Source organism: Somniosus microcephalus, unplaced genomic scaffold (genome assembly GCF_052327205.1).
Source record: "Somniosus microcephalus isolate GS21.2 unplaced genomic scaffold, FLI_Smic_1.0 unresolved_chr2, whole genome shotgun sequence".
Taxonomy (NCBI): Eukaryota; Metazoa; Chordata; class Chondrichthyes; order Squaliformes; family Somniosidae; genus Somniosus; species Somniosus microcephalus.
This window is the reverse complement of record NW_028225180.1, coordinates 20,440,892-20,463,246: the sequence shown is the minus strand read 5'-3', so window position 1 is coordinate 20,463,246 and position 22,355 is coordinate 20,440,892. Positions and strand designations below refer to the sequence as shown.

Genomic DNA, 22,355 nt, shown 5'->3' with positions numbered 1-22,355 from the left:
ATATTTCTTAGGCTAAAGGGATCTAGGGATATGTGGGAGAAAGCAGGACAGGGAACTGAAATTGGATGATCAGCCCATGATCGCATCGAATGGCAGAGCAGGCTCGAGAGGCCGAATGGCCCTACTCCTGCTCCTATTTTCTATGTTTCTATCGACCCCGACTTTTGAACTTCAATGAGGCCCTCGTCTCCTAGTGCTAGGGCCTTGCAGACTGGTCAGAACACGCTTGTTAAGATGATGCGGAACGCAAGGCTGGTGAGGATCAGCTGAGTATGGTCGCTGCAAGAAATGTAACAGCCCTCACGCCCTTTTCTTGTCGTGCACCTGGAGCGGGGGCGGGGGGCGGGGGGGGGTGGGTTTGCAATCGGGGCTAAAGATTAAAAATTGGTTAGCGATCAAAACAACAAGATGTTGCAGTTATAGCAGCATTAACATCGCAAACATCTCAAGATGCTTTACACAGAGGCTCGAGGAACAGTGGAGTTTGAGCAAAAGGAGGGCAAGATTAAGAGGGTGACAAAAAGTCCAGTCAAAGGGTGTTAAACAAGGTGGAAAGGCGGAAGCGTTTAGGGGAGGGAATAGCGTGTATGGTCTAGGCGGTTGAAGGCACAGTCACCCATGGTGGGGTGAAAGAAGAGGGGGGGTGCAAGAGATGCTGGAGACCAAAGAAGGAGAGTTCAGAGGGAGTTGTTACAGGGAGAGGGAGGGGGGTGAAGCTAAAGGAGGAAGGATGAGAATTTAAAATGGGAGGTGTTAGAGGACCGGGAGCCAATGTAGCTCAGTAAGGAGTGGGATGATAGGCAAGCAAGACATGGAGCAGGATTGGATACAGACTACCTACTCTACTGTAACAGCAAGTCTCCATTCCAGAGGTCATGACAAACATTTCAATTTGAAATATTTTTCTGATCATGTTGCCACAGCAGCAGGAAACCCATCAGGCACCTTCGGTTGGATAGCAATTACAGGCAATTAAATATAATTACAGGTCTGCTAGTGTTTAACACTGTTTCCCTTTAAAATAAGAAGACATTAACTACCTAGTGGAAGTGTGCAATGTTCCTGGTTTAAACCATGGAGGCTTCGACTCAGGATCCAGTTTTATTTGTAATTTTCCCTTTGGGAGCATGTGGTCTGTGTGCTCGCCACTTACACTGATTCAAGTAAAGAAAGACTTGTATTTATATTGCGCCCCATCACGACCTCGCCAAGCGCTTTACAGCCAATGCATATATCACAGTTGTAGTGTAGGAAACGCAGCAGCCAATGCATGCACAGCAAGATCCCACAAGCAGCGATGTGATAATGACCAGATAATCTGTTTTAGTGACGTTGGTTGTGGGATAAATATTGCCCAGGAGAACTCCCCTGCTCCTCTTAAAAATAGTGCCCGTGGGATCTTTACGTTCACCTGAGAGCAGACGGGGCCTCGGTTTCACGTCTCATCCAAAAGGCAGCACCACTGATGGTGCAGCCTGGATTTTGTGCTCAAGCCTCTGGGCTTTAATATTTATATAAAATGACCTGGATATTGGAATACAGAGTAGAATTTCTAAATTTGCCGATGACACCAAACTTGGGGGTGTGGCAAACAGTGATGATGATACCAATCGACTGCAACAGGACATAGAAAGGCTAGCAGAATGGGCAGACAAGTGGCAGATGGAATTTAATACAGAGAAGTGTGAGGTGATGCATTTTTGGCAGAAGGAATATACACTTAATGGCACAGTTTTAAAGAGTGTGCAGAGACAGAGGGACCTGGGAGTTAATGTGCATAGGGTCCCTGAAGGTGGCAGGACATATTGAGAGAGTGGTTAGCAAAGCATATGGATCTTGGGTTTCATAAATAGAGGTATTGAGTACAAAAGTAGAGAAGTTATGCTGAACCTTTATAAAGCGCTGGTTAGGCCACAACTGGAGTATTGCGTCCAGTTCTGGTCACCACACTTTAGGAAGGATGTGAAGGCCCTTGAGAGGATGCAGAGGAGATTTACCAGAATGGTTCCGGGGATGGGGGATCTTAGCTACAAGGACAGGTTGGAGAAGCTGGATTTGTTTTCATTAGAGCAAAGGCGGTTGAGGGGTGATTTGATAGAGGTGTAGAAGATTATGATGGGTTTGGACAGGCTAGACGGGGAAAGGCTGTTCCCACTAGTTGATAGTACAAGGACTAGGGGACACAGATTTAAGGTTTTGGGCAAGAGATACAGGGGGGATGTGAGAAAAACTTTTTTACGCAGCGAGTGGTGAGGACCTGGAACTCGCTGCCAACGGAAGTGGTGGAAGCGGAGACACTCAATGTTTTCAAGGGGAGACTGGATAGGCACTTGAGGGAAATAAACTTGCAGGGCTACGGGGATAGAGCGGGGGAATGGGACTGACTGGATTGCTCTAAAGAGAGCCGGCACGGACTCGATGGGCCGAATGATCTCCTTCTGTGCCGTTATGACTCTAATCTGACTTCTGAGAAATAGACCGAAGCTTTTTGCTCCCACCCCCCAGTACAGAGGCAGGCAGAGGCCCTGCCTTCCATTGGCTGGTCTGACAGGGAAACGGTCCAATTTGTGGATAGGTACATGGTAGTAGACAAAAATGAGGGAAACACAGCCCGAGCCACGTTTCCTGCCATTTGCACTGCAGGACACAGGGGTGGCCTTTTAATCTTGGCATCCAATATTCAGTTGTCGGTGGAGGAGGCCTCAGGCGATAAGCTGGAGAGGGGCCTGTGCAAGAGCTCTCAGAGCCTGGCCCTGCACAGAGCCCACTCTGTGGCGTTCCCAAGATCAGCATCAAAAGTTCCCTACTGCTGTGATGATCAACTGAGCAGAGGTTCAGCATCTCTGCAAGGGGGATACAGGATCAGATGAAGAGTCTCCACCAGCTTGCTCTTGTGCGACTCCTGCTGGGTGGTTAAGACAGGCCATCCACCCTGCCATCTTGGACAGAGGAGGTGCCTGGCCCATGAACCACTATCAAGGGTAAAGAAAAGAGGGAATAAAAAGAGGGAAGGTACGTACCAAAACCTCAACCTCTTGAATTCAGCTCACCTCAATTGTTTGTAGATCTCCGACAGTTTTAACAGATTTAATCAATTACTTTTGCATAATGGAAGCATTCAGGAGTTCTGAGGGCCCCGGGGTACATGACGGCCATAAACTGAAAGGTCACTCAATGGATTCAGCAAAACCTATAAATGACATTTCATTTGTCAGACAGTGAATTTCTGATTATTAAATCCCATTAGTAACACTGAATAGAGATTTGAATTAACTATGACAAGGTGATAAGTGGTTTTTATCCTGTGTAGGAAAAGATTAATAATAATGTAATCAGTTATTTTTCTCTGCTTCCCTCATGACATTTGTACAAGTCATTTTACAACACACTTTATAATGCAGCCTGAATTATTGGGAACGTTTCACTAAATCTTCTAAAAGTTCATATTTGTACCCTCAGTAGTGTTGTTGATGGGCAGGATGTCAAGCTTAATGGGAACAGGTAAACAAAACAGATCACCCAAAACCAGCATGCAAACTGACCAGTAACATAGCAAACCCTGCATAGAAACATAGAAGATAGGAGCAGGAGTAGGCCATTCGGCCCCTCGAGCCTGCTCCGTCATTCAATGCGATCATGGCTGATCATCCAAACTCAGTACCCTGTCCCTGCCTTCTCCCCATATCCCTTGATCCCTTTAGCCTCAAGAAATATATCTAACTCCTTCTTGAATATATTTAATGAATTGGCCTCTACTGCCTTCTGTGGTAGAGAATTCCACAGGTTCACCACTCTCTGGGTGAAGGAATTCCTTCTCATCTCTGTCCTAAATGGCTTACCCCTTATCCTTAGACTGTGACCCCTGGTTCTGGACTCTCCAACCATCGGGAACATCCTTCCTGCATCTAGTCTGTCTAGTCCTGTTAGAATTTTATAAGTTTCAATGAGATCCCCTCATTCTTCTAAACTCCAGCAAGTACAAGCCCAATCGACCCAATCTCTGCTCATACGTCATTCCTGCCATCCCAGGTATCAGCCTGGTGAATCTTCGCTGCACTCCTTCCATGGCAAGAAGATCCTTCCTCAGATAAGGCGACCAAAACTGCACACAATACTCCAGATGTGGTCTCACCAAGGCCCTGTATAACTGCAGCAAGACATCCTTGTTCCTGTACTCAAACCCTCTCACTACGAAGGCCAACATACCATTTGCCTTCTTAACCGCCTGCTGCACCTGCATGCTTACCTTCAGCGACTGGTGCACAAGGACGCCCAGGTCTCGTTGCACTTCCCCTTCTCCCAATCTATTGCCAGTCAGATAATAATTTGCCTTCTTGTTTTTGACACCAAAGTGGATAACCTCGCATTTATCCACATTATACTGCATCTGCTAGGCTTCTGCCCAATTACCCAACCTGTCCAAATCATACTGGAGTTTCTCGACATCCTCCTCACAGCACACACGCCCACCCAACTTTGTGTCATCTGCAAACTTGGAGATATTCTAACGTTGAAATTGGCATTGAAATCGATGAGCAAAGAGCTTTTACCTTAGAGCCTAGTAGCAGCAACAACAACCACCACCATTTATACAGCGCCTTTAACATAGTAAAACATCCCAAGGCGCTTCACAGGAGCATTAATAAACCAAGTTTGACACCAAGACACATAAGAAGATATTAGGACAGGAGCTCGGTCAAAGAGGGAGATTTTAAGGAGCATCTTAAAAAGGAGGAGAGAGGCGGAGAGGTTTAGGGAGGGAACTAGTCCTGGGACTCAGTGAAGTAACTACTAACAATACCCAGCCCCAGGACAGTGACAGGGTAACACAAAGAATTCGACCCAACACAATCGTCGCTAAGCAAAAGGAAAAATATCTGACATATTGGGCAGAAACAACAAAAACCCAAAGCAAACTCAATTGCTACTTGGCCCTAAACAGACAATACAACATAGCTGATTACCTGACCATGGTAAAGGATAACAAACTGAGAAGAACCTTGACAAGGTACAGACTTAGCGAACATAGCCTAGCGATCGAAAAAGGCAGACACAGGCAGACCAGGCTGCCAAGAGAAGACAGGATATGCTCTCACTGCAGTCAGGGAGTAGTGGAGACAGAGATGCACTTCCTCACAGCCTGTGGAAAATATCAGGGCATCAGGGAGAATTTCTACCAAAAATTCTCACAAATATGCCCTGAATTCAGAAATCTGAATGACAACCAAAAACTCCCATTCCTACTGGGGAGGAGAGAAGCTGTGTAAAACTGGCGGCACACTATGTTACAGCTTGCCATGAACAGAGGGACAACCAGTAAACTAAGAAAAGAGTATATATAAACAAGGCGAATGTATATTTATACACTCAGGGATATACCTGTTTATACACTGTATGAATAGAACTGCGTTTATGTGTTCAACCATAAATGTATTTTGATGCTTTGGCAACATAAGATGTACCTTATCATGCCAATAAAGCGATTTGAATTTGAATTTGAATTCCAGAGCTTAGTCTTACACAGTAATAAGAAAAAGGAAAATCCATTCACCCCATCAATTTCTCTCCTTCTACTGATGAGGTACAATCTACCCCATCATGGACCTACCCATTTAATCTGTGGAGGGAAAGTTCTGATTCAATATTCCCCAATTAATTACAAAATAAAAATTACTCATCCATCCTTCCCCTGAGCACTATTCAGCCCCGGCCTCCTATTGTCCAGCCAGCACTTGCCCCACCAGCACAGACTCATGTCTCATGGATAATTGGTCTTCATTGTCCATGGCCTTGGAATTCAGCTAGTAAATGGAGTTCAGGTACAGATCAGCCATGGTCTTATTGAATGGTGGAACTGGCTAGAGGGGCTGAATGGCCTCCTCCTGTTCCTAGTTCTTATGTTGCTAGTCTATTAAACCTTCCCCTCACTTCCAGTCCCAACGCTCTCTCTATTTCCTCACTTCTGGGAGTTAACATCTATAAGTGGAGTCTTACACAATGTTCTGCAACAAATCACCGTCTGGAACCAGTGCCTTCACCATTGGCACGATGCACTAGATTTTTCATTAAGGGCGATTTTTCAAGTTCGGCCCAGTGGTGGGAACCTTGTCTGCTGCTGTCACGTACTCATAATTTTCCGAATTTTATGTTGCTAAACTGGAATGGTCTTCAAGAAATCTACCTTTCACCAGTCTAACTAGTGCGTTTAGTCTTCCGTCTCTGCCGGTGATTCAAGTGGTTAGCATGGAGGGTTTCATACCACACAGTTTCACTGCTCTCAGCTCTGGTACCAATTCCAATTCCAATTCCAATTCTGCCTGTCGTTCTGCTGATGCCTGTGAAAGTCCTGCCAAACACACCTGTCCTTTGAGCAGTCCCAAGGATCCTGAGCCAACATGGTCTCTGCTTGGAGCCTCTTTCAGTTCATTATTAGAGCTACTGCTAACCTTAACTTTATTGAGAAGGGGAAGAATTTTCTCCTACGGGTGGAGGCCCAGCTGAGCAGGATCAGCGTGAATCCCTGATGGATTTTACATACTCCATCAGAACGGAACAGTCATCGCATTACCCAGCTTCCCTCTTCTCCCACAAGATGTTATCAACGAACATTATATTTTCTTTACAAAAATGTAATCTATTTCTTTGCTAATTACATCAATTTGAATCCCACATAACCGGTTTGTTGAGAGATCAGTATCTGAAGTTGCTGCATATTTTATATTTGAAATACAGCCTGAAGGAACAAGACTAGCATTAAAAACAGACTTTGCGGATACCTTAAGCTTTCCTAGTGTCATTGGCCATAAATCTTCAGTGTCTTCCTTTGAAGCCAAGTTCTGATGTGATGCCAATGTTTGGTACATAATGAAATATATTACAGCAATAATCCTAGCATGTCATTTTAACCATGGAGATTAATGCTTTGCTTCTTTAGTTGGTATTGCGACAACATCACATGACATTGTTGGAAAAGAGAAGGGGACAGAGGCTTAGTATACAGGACAGAAAACATGAAACACTTCCATTTACGTGTCAAACCATTCAACATGAATACTTCCAACAGAGGCAAACAAATTACTTATTTAACAGCACTCTAGCAGTGCAAGAAAAATTATATTGTTAAATGTGTTGCCTGTGATGCTTAATCAGCACTCTTCCATCTATGCAGCCCAACCACGGCTAACAAAAGAAATTAAGGATAGTATTAGATCCAAAGAGGAGTCATATAAAGTTGCCAGAAAAAGTAGCAAGCCTGAGGATTGGGAGAAGTTTAGAGTTCAGCAAAAAGGACCAAAAGATTGATTAAGAGGGGAAAAAGAGAGTATGAGAATAAACTTACAAGGAACATAAAAGCTTCTACAAGTATGTAAAAAGAAAAAGATTAGTGAAGATAAATTTAGGTCCCTTACAGTCAGAAACAGGAGAATTTATAATGGGGAACAAGAAATGACAGAGCAATTAAACAAATACTTTGGTTCTGTCTTCATGGAAGAGGACACAAATAACTTCCCAGAAATGCTAGGGAACCAAGGGTCTAGTGAGAAGGAGGAATTAAAGGAAATTAGTAATAAAAAGTGCTGGAGAAATTAATGGGACTGAAAGCCGATAAATCCCCAGGGCCTGATAATCTGCACCCCAGGGTACTAAATGAGGTAGCCATGGAAATAGTGGATGCATTGGTTGTCATCTTTCAAAATTCTATAGATTATGGAACAGTTCCTGCAGATTGGAGGGTGGCAAATGTAACCCCACTGTTTAAAAAAGAGAGAAAACAGGGTACTACAGACCGGTTAGCCGAACATCAACAGTAGGGAAAATGCTCTATTATAAAAGGATGTGATAACAGGACACTTACAAAATATCAACGGGATTAGACAAAGTCAACATGGATTTATGAAAGGGAAATCGTGTTTGACAAACCTACTGGAGTTTTTTGAGGATGTAACTGGTAGAAATAGATAAGGGAGAACCAGTGGATGTGGTGTATTTGGATTTGCAGAAGGCCTTTGATAAAGTCCCACATAAGAGGTTAGTGTGCAAAATTAAAGCACATGGGATTGGGGGTAATATACTGGCATTGATTGAAAATTGGTTAACAGACAGGAAACAGAGTAGGAATAAATGGGTCTTTTTTGGGGTGGCAGGCGGTGACTAGTGGGGTACCGCAGGGATCAGTGCTTGGGCCCCAGCTATTCACAATATATATCAATGATTTGGACGAGGGAACCAAATGTAATATTTCCAAGGTGGGACAGTGAGTTGTGAGGAGGATGCAAAGAGGCTTCAAGGTGATTTAGACAAGTTGAGTGAGTGGGCAAATACATGGCAGATGCAGCAGAACGTGGATAAATGTGAAGTTATCCACTTCGGTAGGAAAAACAGAAAGGCAGAGTATTATTTAAATGGTGATAGATTGGGAAATGTTGATGTACAAAGGGACCTGGGTGTCCTTGTACAACGGTCACTGAAAGCAAACATGCAGGTGCAGCAAGCAATTAGGAAGGCAAATGGTATGTTGGCCTCCATTGCAAGAGGATTTGAGTACAGGAGCAAGGCTGTCTTACTACAGTTATACAGGGCCTTGGTGAGACCACACCTGGAGTACTGTGTGCAGTTTTGGTCCCCTTACCCAAGAAAGGATATACTTGCCATAGAGGGAGTGCAGCGAAGGTTCACCAGACTGATTCATGGGATGGCAGGACTGTCGTATGAGGAGAGATTGGGTCGACTAGGCCTGTATTCACGAGTTTAGAAAAATGAGAGGGGATCTCATTGAAACGTATAAAATTCTGACAGGGCTAGACAGACTGGATGCAGGGAGGATGTTTCCCCTGGGAGGTCTAGAACGAGGGGTAGGACATTTAAGACTGAGATGAGGAGAAATTTCATCACTCAGAGGGTGGTGAGCCGATGGAATTCTCTACCACAGAAGGCTGTGGAGGGCAAGTCACTGAATATATTTAAGAAGGCGATAGATAGATTTCTAGACACAAAAGGCATCAAGGGGTATGGGGAGAGAGCGGGAATATGGTATTGAGATAGAGGATCAGCCATGATCATATTGAATGGCGGAGCAGGCTCGAAGGGCCGAATGGCCGACTCCTGCTCCTGTGTTTCTATTCCTCTCCTGTCCTGGGCAGGATGGTTCTGCTGCTCCAACAAACTGGGAGTTCGGAATATTGTGGCGAATGGGAGACCACAGAGGAGTAAAAGAAAGACTTGCATTTATATAGCGCCTTATGTAGAGTAATGGAGAGGGATGAATATTCTGGAGTTCTGCTGGATAATTTTTGGGAATCAGAATATTTATGCAGAATGTCCCTCAGGAGATTAACTGGGTGAAGTGATGTCAATGATCGGGTAGATTGTACAGGAGATTAACTGGGTGAGGTGATGTCAATGATCGGGTAGATTGTACAGGAGATTAACTGGGTGAGGTGATGTCAATGATCGGGTAGATTGTACAGGAGATTAACTGGATGAGGTGATGTCAATGATCGGGTAGATTGTACAGGAGATTAACTGGGTGAGGTGATGTCAATGATCGGGTAGATTGTACAGGAGATTAACTGGATGAGGTGATGTCAATGATCGGGTAGATTGTACAGGAGATTAACTGGGTGAAGTGATGTCAATGATCGGGTAGATTGTACAGGAGATTAACTGGGTGAGGTAATGTCAATGATCGGGTAGATTGTACAGGAGATTAACTGGGTGAGGTGATGTCAATGATCGGGTAGATTGTACAGGAGATTAACTGGGTGAGGTGATGCCAATGATCGGGTAGATTGTACAGGAGATTAACTGGGTGAGGTGATGTCAATGATCGGGCAGATTGTACAGGAGATTAACTGGGTGAGGTGATGTCAATGATCGGGTAGATTGTACAGGAGATTAACTGGGTGAAGTGATGTCAATGATCGGGTAGATTGTACAGGAGATTAACTGGGTGAAGTGATGTCAATGATCGGGTAGATTGTACAGGAGATTAACTGGGTGAGGTGATGTCAATGATCGGGTAGATTGTACAGGAGATTAACTGGGTGAGGTAATGTCAATGATCGGGTAGATTGTACAGGAGATTAACTGGGTGAGGTAATGTCAATGATCGGGTAGATTGTACAGGAGATTAACTGGGTGAAGTGATGTCAATGATCGGGTAGATTGTACAGGAGATTAACTGGGTGAGGTGATGCCAATGATCGGGTAGATTGTACAGGAGATTAACTGGGTGAGGTGATGTCAATGATCGGGTAGATTGTACAGGAGATTAATTGGGTGAAGTGATGTCAATGATCGGGTAGATTGTACAGGAGATTAACTGGGTGAAGTGATGTCAATGATCGGGTAGATTGTACAGGAGATTAACTGGGTGAGGTAATGTCAATGATCGGGTAGATTGTACAGGAGATTAACTGGGTGAAGTGATGTCAATGATCGGGTAGATTGTACAGGAGATTAACTGGGTGAGGTGATGTCAATGATCGGGTAGATTGTACAGGAGATTAACTGGGTGAAGTGATGTCAATGATCGGGTAGATTGTACAGGAGATTAACTGGGTGAGGTAATGTCAATGATCGGGTAGATTGTACAAGCTGTGTGGAAGAAATTGGCTGGTGCATCAAATGGAATTTTCTCGTTCCATTTTTTTAATGTTTTCATCTACTTATTTCCCAAGGAACTGCATTTCCCTTTTTAAAAAAAAAAAATCTTAAGGTACACTTAATGATTATATGCAGCAGAAAAACAATTTTAAAAATAATTATTTACAAGCATCTTATTTATATTTGTCTTCAATTATCCTCATCCAACACACTTTTACGCCTCTTTGAGGGGCATGATGGTCTAGATCACAAATGTCTCACTCACACTTCACTGACAGGAGGAGGAGGCCATTCGGCCCTGTGCCGGCTCTCTGAAAGAGCTCTCCAATTAGTCCCACTCCCCCCTGCTCTTTCCCCACAGTCCTGCAAATTGTTCCTTTTCAAGTATTTACCCAATTCCCCTTTGAAAGTTACTATTGAATCGGTTTCCACCGCCCTTTCAGGCAGCGCATTTCAGATCACAACTTAAAAAATATGCTTAAAAAAAAAATTCTCCTCATCTTGCCTTTGGTTCTTTTGCCAATTAGTTTTGTAGTGGGATATGAGAGGGGACACCTCGTTTAGATTCCTTTGTAAGAGACAGCTCTTTGATCACAAGGTGTGCCACCTGGAAACTCAGCCAAGAACCACAGAATGCAGAAATGAAGACTGGCAGATTTAAGTGGCACACAGGTTTGGAACTCACACTCATCAAGCCGGCAAACCATCTGCTTATAAAGCTGACACTGATAGCGGTAAGCCTGTTATAAATGGTAATTTAAATGTTTACTAATGCAGAGTCTAACACAAGGGATTCTTTTCTAGTGCAACTTTGCTGCTTATCACTCGTCTTGTGTGTTAAAATCATTCGTTAATTTATCTCGAGATACTGCTCCTTGTTAGGAATCCTCTACATAAATCATACGCCTAGCTGCAAAGGTTCCTATTCATTAAGCTTTCATAGATCCACAGAACTGCACTCTCAGCAGAAGCTGCCTGCAGGGTGTTCACGGAATGCTGTATGCAGAAAGAGCGTAACACTGCAGAAATTTCACAGCATTAAGCCAACATGCAAAGTTTAATAAGTATCAGCATTCAGCTGGAGTAGCTGAATCCATAAGAGTATGCGGGTACCACTCACCCAGCTTTGCTGATCAGCAAAGTGAGCACGTGGCAACAAATTAGATTATAGCGACTTTAACCTCCTGTTATCGACCCACAAGCAGTGACAAAGGACACAGCTTTGTCAGTGTTTTTATTTTGATGTAATGGCTCTATACCTTGGCGACCTTACATTCAAGAGCCTGGGCAAGAAAGGCAACCCAGCGTTAATAAGGAGCCTCTCCTTGTTGCGAAAGAGGGAAATATTAACTCTTCCCTATTGGCAGGAAAGGAGCAGGGGGGCGGAGAAAGGAGCAGAGGGGGGGGCCGGGAAAGTGCAGTATATGTACCTTTAAGAGAGAACTACTTTTAAAGCTCCTGTATACTGTAGTACCGGCAGTGACCACACCTGTATATAAGCCTTGAGCATGCCTCTGTACTGTTAGTCTTTAGACTACCCTCCTCCAGTAAACACCTGTTGATTGTTAATTTACAGCCTCCGTCTAGTTATTGGAAAACACCATACTTTAAGAATCACGGATTCAACAGTGGCGATGAGGTCGATTCAAATCTACCTGCAACTCTGCATTTCCTTTCAAGGATTCGCTCCGGGAGGACGGTGGAAGAAAGTCGAGGCCAGAAGCACGGGCGTCGACCACGAGCAACCGCCTAGTCATCCAGCAGAGAGTGAACATCGCAGGGGAGGCTGTTGAGAGCTGGGCTTGGTTCTCCAGCCACGACGATCCAGCAACAGACTGGAAACAGGTACAGCACAGACCCTTCCCGGACAGCGGCGGCTGGAGCCGACCGACGGCACAGAAAAGGCCGAGCAGCGTCGACGGGGTAAGAGAGAGGGTGAAGCGCACAGGGTGCAGCCGGGGGTTGAAAACCGAGCGGCGTCGACAGAAAACAAAAAGAGAGGGTAAAGCAGCAGCCGGGTTCAGGACCGAGCGGCAGCAACGAGAGAGGCGCACAGGAGAACGCGCAGAGCACAGCCAGGGCTCAAGGGCTGAACAGCGTCCGCGGGGGAAAGAAAGGAAGCGCGGGAGATGCCATTGAGCCGTGGAGAAGAAGGGAGAGCACGGGAGACGCCATTTTAGAAGCCGAAGCGGAGAAGAAGGGCGAACGCGGGAAGAAAGGAAAGCGTGGGAGACGCCATTTTGTGCCAGCAGAGAAGAAGGGAGAGCGCGGGAGACGCCATTTTAGACAGTTTAATCACACCCAGGGATGCCGAAGAGTGGCAGTATCACTGCGTTCGACAATGAAGTCGAAGATTGGGCAAAATATGTGGAACGCATTGAGGTGCACTGCAAGGCGAATGAAGTGCCAGATGCGAGGAAAGCACTGGTTTTGTTGAATTCCATGGGTGCAAAAACTTATGGCTTACTGCGAAACCTAATAACCCCAGAGAAGCCAGTGGATAAGAATTTTGAAAGCATAGTGGAAATCCTACAGGACCACGTAAACCCCACACCGCTGCTGATAGCAGAAAGATTTAAGTTCCACAAAAGGAACCAGCATAAAGACGAAAGTAATGCTGAGTACTTAACGGAACTGCGCAAGCTATCGAAACACTGCCAGTTTGGATTGGGACTAGCAGATACGTTAAGGGACAAGTTTGTGTGTGGGCTTCAAAGTGAAGGAACCCAGAAATGGCTTCTATCAGAAAAGGATCTTACGCTGGACAAGGCTTTCAGCATGGCAGTATCACACGAAGCAGCCGCACGGGGTGCTGCAGAGATACAACGGAGACCGCAAGAATATGGCACCAATGAAATGTCATATGGAGCAGGGAAGTGTTATCGCTGCGGAAGAACAACACACGACCAGAAGGATTGTTGGTTCAAGGACCAAGTGTGCAGACAGTGTGGAAAAGCAGGACACATAGCAAGAGTCTGCAGGTCAGGGAAGAAAACCAGCAGCAAGAAATCTCCACAGGAGAAGTACAAAAAGGTACATAAGGTGATGGACAGTAGTTCAGATGAACAGAAAAGTGATACAGACTCCGGAAGCAAGGAGCTGGGTTGTCTGAAACTACATAAGGTAATCAAAATGGAGGATCACCAGACTATCTGGGTCACGCTCAAGATAGACGGAGTCCAAGTGAAAATGGAATTGGACACAGGATCAGCTCTAACAGTCATAAACCAAAGGGACTACAAGCGGCTATTTTCACATATACCCTTGAAAGCTACAGAGATTGTCTTGAAGACGTACACGGGGCAAAAAGTCTAACCCAAAGGAAAAATAAAGGGTGAACGTGATATACAAAGGCCTGGAAATACCCAAAATGGACCTATATGTATTGCCAGATGGAGGACCACCACTACTAGGACGTGAATGGATCCGGAAGATACAATTAGATTAGCATTCCATACAGGCGCTGAAGGTTGAGGCCAAAAAGGATGACGACATCACACCTGGACGACTGTCAAAAATGCTAACTGACGCACAAGAAGTGTTCCAGGAGGGACTCGGAACACTAAAAGGCATAACAGCGACGATTAAAATAGAGGAAAATGCAAGCCCAAAGTTTTTTAAGGCCAGACCGGTGCCTTATGCGATCCGACCAGCCGTCGAAGCAGAGCTGGAAGGGTTGGAACGTTCAGGAGTACTGTCCAAAGTAGACTGGAGCGAGTGGGCTACACCCATCATTCCTGTAATGAAGAGGTCGTTGAGTAATACGCCTGGGGAACCAAAGAAGGTCCGCATCTGTGGGGATTTTAAGGTGACAGTGAACCCAGTCCTTCACACAGTACAATATCCACTTCCACGGATTGAGGATATTTTCGCCTCGCTATCTGGAGGTAAACGCTTCACCAAAATTGATCTGGCCCAGGCGTACCTGCAAATGGAGGTAGAAGAAGCCTCGAAACAATACCTCACGATCAACACACATGAAAGGTCTCTACCAATACAGCCGGCTGGTGTTCGGGGTAGCATCAGCTCCGGCTATTTGGCAAAGGGCAATGGAACAAGTCCTGCAAGGGATTCCAGGGACCCAGTGGTATTTGGACGACATCCTGGTCACGGGCGAAAATGACAGTGATCACCTCGCCAACCTGGAGAAGGTGCTCACTAGATTAAAGGAATATGGGCTACGAGCTAATCGCCACAAGTGCGAGTTTTTCCAGAAGCAGATCTTGTATTGTGGCCACGTTATTGATGAAGAGGGGTTACATAAGTCCCCTGAAAAGATTGAGGCAGTATTCAAGGCTCCAGCACCGGAAAATGTGTCACAACTGAGGTCGTTCCTCGGGCTGGTGAACTACTACCATAAGTTCTTACCAAATTTGTCTACAGTATTACACCCACTGAACACCCTACTGCAAATGGGGGTACCATGGAAGTGAAATGACGAATGTAAACGAGCTTTCCAGAAGTGCAAAGAATTGATCACATCAAAAGAGGTGTTGGCCCATTTCAACCCAGCACTACCAATTCGGTTGGCATGTGATGCATCACCCTATGGTATTGGAGCGGTGCTGTCGCACAAATTCCCAGATGGGTTGGAGAGGCCAGTAGCCTTTGCGTCTCGGTCACTAACCTCAGCCGAGCGCAACTACGCCCAGATCGACAGGGAGGCCCTCAGCCTAGTATGGGGAGTAAAAAAATTCAACCACTATCTGCATGGGCAGAAGTTCACCTTGCTGACTGACCACCAACCACTTGTCTCCATCTTTAATCCAAAGAAGGGCATTCCGGTGGTGACTGCACAATGGCTACAAAGATGGTCCCTTTTTCTAGGGGCGAACCAATATGAAATAGAGTATAAGGGCACGAAACAGCATGGAAACGCTGATGGGCTATCACACCTGCCACTGCCTACTGTGGAGGAAGCACCAGCAGTGGACCCTATCAAAATATTTTATTCGTCGATAATTGAACGTTTGCCAGTAACTAACGCGGATATAGAGAAGGAGACCCGCAATGATCCGACACTGTCTCGGGTATATGATTTGACGGTGAAGGGATGGCCAACACATGGCGACTCACTGTTGCCAGCATTCTCATCCAGAAGAGAACAGCTGTCAGTATGCCAGGGGACAGTGATGTGTGGATCCCGAGTGGTAATTCCACCCAAGTTAAGGGAGAGAGTGCTCAATGAGCTTCACGAAGGCCATCTGGGAGGGGTGAAAATGAAAAGCCTTGCTAGGGCTTATGTGTGGTGGCCAGGGATCGATCAACAAATCGAGGACCTGACAAAGAGCTGCTCAGGATGCCAGAAGGTCCAAAATGCACCACCACATGCCTCTCTACACCCATGGGAGTGGCCCTCCTCTCCATGGCAACGGGTGTATATTGATTTTGCTGGTTCATTCATGGACTCAATGTTCTTAATAGCAGTGGATGCGCACTCGAAATGGCCTGAGGTGATCAAAATGTCCTCCACCACTACGGAGAAAACAATTGCAGTCCTACGGATCATATTTGCCAGGAACGGCTTGCCAGTGCAGATTTGCTCTGATAACGGACCACAGTTTGTGTCCGAAGAGTTTCGGAAATTTACGAGAAGGAATGGGGCAAGGCATTACACATCCACCCCATATCATCCAGCCACAAATGGATTGGCCGAGAGGTTCGTACAAACCTTTAAAAAGGCAATAAGGGCCATGTGCGATGATGAAATTCCACTACAGCATAAGGTGGACAATTTCCTGTTAGCCTACAGAAATGCGACACATGCAGTTACCAACCAGACCCCGGCCATGGTGTTCTTTAACCGAAGGTTGAGATCTCGTCTGGATTTGCTCAGACCAAATGTGCGAAGAAATGTTGAGGATAAGCAATTCCAGCACATCAATGAAAAGCCGACAAGGAACTTCAATGTAGGACAACCAATCTTGGCCCGCGACTACCGAACAGAGAAATGGCAACCCGGAACGATATGCACACGGCAGGGGCCATTAATGTACACAGTGGATGTCGGGGAGAACATTGTGAGACGCCACGTCAACCAGATCCTAGCGTCACAGGAATGAGTCAACCCCATGGCTCGCGTACCTGGGGATGAACCCGACATACCGGTCGCATCTACTTCAAACAGTAGCAGCGGAACCTGACGAACTAACCGATGAAAGGGGGCCAGAATTGCCTCCGCACCAAGAACAAGAACCTCAGGAAAGGCGCTATCCAGAAAGGATCAGGAAGCCGCCCCAAAGACTGAATCTATAAATGAACTATTTCAGTTTAATGTGCATGTTAAAGTGTTAACTGTTATTTGAATGTTATGGGTACTGTTAATCTAAAAGGGGAGGAATTGTAGTGTATGTACCTTTAAGAGAGAACTACTTTTACAGCTCCTGTATACTGTAGTACCGGCAGTGACCACAACTGTATATAAGCCCCGAGCAGGGATCTATACTGTTAGTTATTAGACTACCCTCATCCAGTAAACACCTGTTGATTGTTAATTTACAGCCTCCGTCTAGTTATTGGAAAACATCATACTTTAAGAATCACGGATTCAACAGAAAGGAGCGGGGGCGGGGGGGCGGTGAAAATGGAGCGGCACCGCTGTCGCTGGTTTTGCCGGCGAATGAGGCTCTCGCTGGAGTCCAGCGGAAACCACATTAATGAATGAAAAGCAGGGTCCCATGCTGTACGTGGGGGCCCCCATGGAATTTTAACCCGCTCTTGAGGGGGTCGCCCAGCAGGTGAAGCCGTCGAGAAGCAAGTGAAGCCAGGAGGAGGAGGAGGAGGGCTGCCCCCTTTCCGCCAGAAACGAGGGTGCGGCTAACTGGCGGCGTTCCAATAAGGCCCAGCAGTTAAACTCTGCTCGGGATTGTCATCTGCTCCCACCTGCTTCAGGCCAGGAGTTAAAATCGGCCCTAAAATGACAAAGGATAATCTCCTAATTCTAAATCTTTATGGGGGTGGGTAATAGGATTTCTAATGCAAAAAGGATTTTTTTCCCCAAATAATTGTAAGGAGAATTATTATGTAGAATATACAGCACAGAAACAGACCATTCGGCCCATGCCGATGAAGAATGCAGTTATATTTTACTTTTTTTTCATGAAAATGCCATTATAAGATGCAATATCTAAAGAGCAAAATGAAGAATACAAAATGGAAACATCACAACATAACATGTCCAGACATAAATTGCCATTTCATTGCTATTGTAAAATGCTGTACAAGAGAGGAAAGAAAATACTGGGGACTGGTTAGTGGATAGTGAGATCCGGGTAGCGAGACGCCCTGAAAGGAATACCTGACGATTGTTGAGGCTGCTACGATTCCTAATCTATTTCAATTAGTTTGATGACTATCTTTTTGTGGGATATGTGGAACATTCTTTGTTCCAGTCCTGCTCAGGTCCCCTCCCTCACCTCTTTTTCTAGTACATTGATGACTGTATCGGTGCCGTTTCCAGCTCTCGCCCTGAACTAGAAAATTTCATTCACTTTGCTTCCAATTTCCACCCTTCCCTCACCTTCACATTATCCATCTCCGACTCATCCCTCCCCTTCCTTGACTTCTCTGTCGCCATTTCTGGGGATAGGCTATTGACAAACATTCATTATAAGCCCACTGACTCCCACAGCTACCTAGACTACACTTCCTCCCACCCCGCTTCCTGTAAGGACTCTATTCCATTCTCCCAGTTTCTCCGTCTCTGCCGCATCTGCTCTGACGATGCCACCTTCCACACCAGTGCTTCTGACATCTCTTCCTTTTTCCTCAACCGAGGATTCCCCTCTACCGTGGTTAACATGGCCCTCGACCATGTCCATTCTATCTCCCGCACTTCTGCCCTCACCCCTGCCCCTCCCTCCCGGAGCCACGATAGAGTTCCCCTTGTCCTCACCTTTCACATTCAACAGATCATCCTCCGCCATTTCCGCCACCTCCAGCGTGATCCCCACCACCAAACATATCCTCCCCTCCCCTTTCAGCAATCCGAAGGGATCGCTCCCTCCGTGACACCCTGGTCCACTCCTCAATCACCCCCAACATCCCCTCCACTTCCCATGCAAGCGCAGGAGATGCAACACCTGCCCTTTTACCTCCTCCCTTTCCACTGTCTAGGGCACTAAAAAACACACCTTCCAGGTGAAACAGTGATTTACTTGTACTTCTTTCATTCTAGTATACTGTATTCGCTGCTCACGATGCGGTCTTCTCTACATTGGGGAGACCAAATGCAAATTGGGTGATCGCTTTGCGGAACACCTCCGTTCAGTCTGTAAGCATGACTCCAAGCTTCCGGTCGCTTGTCACTTTAATTCTCCGCTCCACTCTGACCTCGGCCTCTTACACTGTTCCAATGAAGCTCAACGTAAGCTGGAGGAGCAGCACCTCATCTTTCGATTAGGCACTTTACAGCCTTCTGGACTCAACATAGGGTTCAACAATTTCAGACCATAACCTCGGCCCCTATTTTTTCCACATGGCAGCTGTTGACGATTCTGGCATTCCCATTTACACCTCTTTCAGACACATCTTTTGTTTCTTAACTTGTCCCATTACCATCTCCTTTTGCCTTGCACCATCATCCCTTTTGTCTCTTAATCTCTCCTGCCTTCCATCCTATCACAGACCTTCCCTTTTGTTGTTTCCTCCCCTCCCCCTTTCCCTGCCCCTGCGCTTGCTTAAAACCTGTAACATCTCTAACTTTTTCCAGTTCTGACGAAAGGTCATCGACCTGAAACATTGGGCGCGATCTTGCCAGCCCTGGGGAGGTGGGTATGGAGGCAGGACTGCCAGAAAATGGTAAAATCTGGGGGCGGGTGCCCAACCTGCCTCCACGCCATCTTGCCAGGAGGCGGGTAGCCGACCCGCACTGGGTCCCGTCTCCTTGGAGTGCCCTGGACAATGGGAAGGGAGGAGGTAAAACAGCAGGTGTTGCATCTCCTGCGCTTGCACGGGAAGGTGCCGTGGGAAGTGGAGGGGTTGTTGGGGGGTGATTGAGGAGTGGACCAGGGTGTCGCAGGGGGAGTGGACCAGGGTGTCGCAGGGGGAGCGGGTCCCTTCAGATTGCTGAAAGGGGAGGGGAAGATATATTTGGTGGTGGGATTACGCTGCAGGTGGCAGAAATGGCGGAGGATGATCTGTTGCTCTAACAGGTAGTTAGCAGGCTGATAAGAGGATTATCCCCATTTTCCCCACACAAGTGTGGGCTTCCCGAAGGCTCCAAGCCCCGCCAGGGTCACCGAGGCGAGCAGTGGGTCTGTGGGGGTCGGAGGGGTGCAAAAGTGAGCTGTGAAGTTAAGTGATGAGTGCAAGTGTGGAGAGGTGAGTATGTGTGGTAAGTGGAAAGTGTTAGAAAAAGTGTACTTACCTTTGTTTCTTCCTGCAAACTTCAAGAGTTGGGTATGCGGAGAGTCTCGCATCTCCGCGGCAGAGATGACAGATGGCTGCTGCATTCTCCAATGCAGCAACCATCTAATTTCTGCTAAAGAAAGAGGTTTGATGAGTCATGAATTCAAGAACTCATCAAACTACAGAGAATGTCAGTGTTTGACAGCTTCACAGAGCTGTCAAACGATGACAATTCATCTGTCAAAAATTGACAGATGAAACGTCATACATTGATGTTCTCTGTAACCGGCTTTCCCTTAATTGGCCCGCTAAGCCCGCTGGGCTTCTTTCAAGGTCAATCAAGGGAAAATAGCACGGGTTAGCCAGAAGTTGATGGAGGTGGGACTAAAACCCAACAAGTGGGAGACCCGCCTCCAAAAGCCCCCCATTGGCAAAATCCAGTCCATTAACTCTGTTTCTCTCTCTACAGATGCTGCCTGACCTGCTGAGTATTTCCAGCATTTTCTGTTTTTATTTCGCTTTAATGAAACTTTGGTTCACCCCTCCTATCATCTCCTTCTTCAGCCCTGCGTCCATTATTTGATTTTGCCTCTGTAAAGTGCTCTGGGACAGTTTTGTGTGTTAAAGACACTGTATAATTCTTAAGTTGTTACTAAAGAATTAAATGAATTTTTTGCATCTGTGTTCACTATGGAGAAAGACGATGCAGACATAGAAATCGGGCAAGGGGGCTGTGACATACTTAAACATATTAGCATCGAGAGGGAGGAGGTGCTAGCGGTTTTAGCAGGCCAAAAAGTGGATAAATCCCCAGGCCCAGACGAGATGTATCCCAGGCTGCTGTGGGAGGCAAAGGAGGAGATTGCAGGGGCTCTGACACAAATTTTCAGAACCTCTCTGGCCACAGGGGATGTACCAGAGGACTGGAGAACAGCTAACGTAGTACCATTATTCAAGAAGGGTAGCAGGGATAAACCAGGGAATTACAGGCCAGTGAGCCTAACATCTGTGGTAGGGAAATTATTGGAAAAAATTCTGAGGGACAAAATTAGTCTCCACTTGGAGAGGCAAGGATTAATCGGGGATAGTCAGCATGGCTTTGTCAAGGGTAAATCATGTCTGACAAATCTGATTGAATTTTTCGAGGGGGGTGACTAGGGGGGGTGGATGAGGGAAATGCTGTGGATGTGGTCTACATGGACTTCAGTAAAGCTTTTGACAAAGTCCCGCATAGGAGACTGGTCAAGAAGGTAAGAGCCCATGGGATCCAGGGTGCCTTGGCGCGTTGGATCCTAAACTGGCTGAGTGGCAGGAGGCAGAGGGTGATGGTCGAAGGTTGCTTTTGTGACTGGAAGCCTGTGTCCAGTGGGGTACCTCAGGGATCGGTGCTGGGTCCCTTGTTGTTTGTGATCTACATAAATGATTTGGATGAGAATGTAAAAGGTATGATCAGTAAGTTCGCAGATGACACGAAAATTGGTGGGGTGGTAAATTGTGAGGAGGAAAGCCTCAGGCTACAGGACGATATAACGGGTTGGTCAGATGGGGCGGAAAAGTGGCAAATGGAATTTAACCCTGAAAAGTGCGAGGTGATGCATTTTGGACGGACAAATAAGGCAAGGGAATACACAATGAGTGGTAGGACCCTAGGAAGTACAGAGGGTCAGAGGGACCTTGGTGTACATGTACATAGATCCCTGAAGGCAGCGGAACAGGTAGATAAGGTGGTTAAAAAGGCATATGGGATACTTGCCTTCATTAGCCGAGGCATAGAATATAAGAGCAGGGAGGTTATGATGGAACTGTACAAAACGCTGGTGAGGCCACAGCTGGAGTACTGTGTGCAGTTCTGGTCGCCTCACTATAGGAAGGATGTGATTGCTTTGGAGAGGGTGCAGAGAAGATTCACCAGGATGTTACCTGGGATGGAGCGCCTCAGCTATGAAGAGAGGCTGAACAGGCTGGGGTTGTTTCCTTGGAGCAAAGAAGGCTGAGGGGGGACCTGATTGAGGTGTACAAAATGATGAGGGGCATAGATAGGGTAGACAAAGAGGAACTTTTCCCCTTAGTAGGGGGGTCAATAACAAGGGGGCATAGATTCAGGGTAAGGGGCAGGAGATTTAGAGGGGATTTGAGGAGGAACTTTTTCACCCAGAGGGTGGTTGGAATGTGGAACTCAATGCCTGAAAGGGTGGTAGAGGCAGGAACCCTCACAACATTCAAGAAGCATTTGGATGAGCACTTGAAATGCCATTGCATACAAGGCTATGGACCAAATGCTGGAAAATGGGATTAGACTGGACAGGGATGGATGGGCGGCGCAGACACGATGGGCCGAAGGGCCTCTTTCTGTGCTGTAAAACTCTATGACTCTATGACTCTAAGAGCACGTTTCCTCTCAG

General features: G+C 46.3%; 1 protein-coding gene across 1 annotated transcript in view; it reads left to right on the top strand.

Annotated features, from left to right (window-relative positions):
• The first annotated feature begins 5,808 nt into the window (after positions 1 to 5,808).
• The window catches only part of LOC147092242 (P2X purinoceptor 3-like), a 144,575-nt gene continuing 128,028 nt past the window's right edge, over positions 5,809 to 22,355 (top strand). Inside the window, exon 1 of the mRNA XM_085975580.1 lies at positions 5,809 to 5,819. Within this exon, the coding sequence (XP_085831706.1) occupies positions 5,809 to 5,819 (11 nt within the window). The remainder of the gene's footprint in view (positions 5,820 to 22,355) is intronic.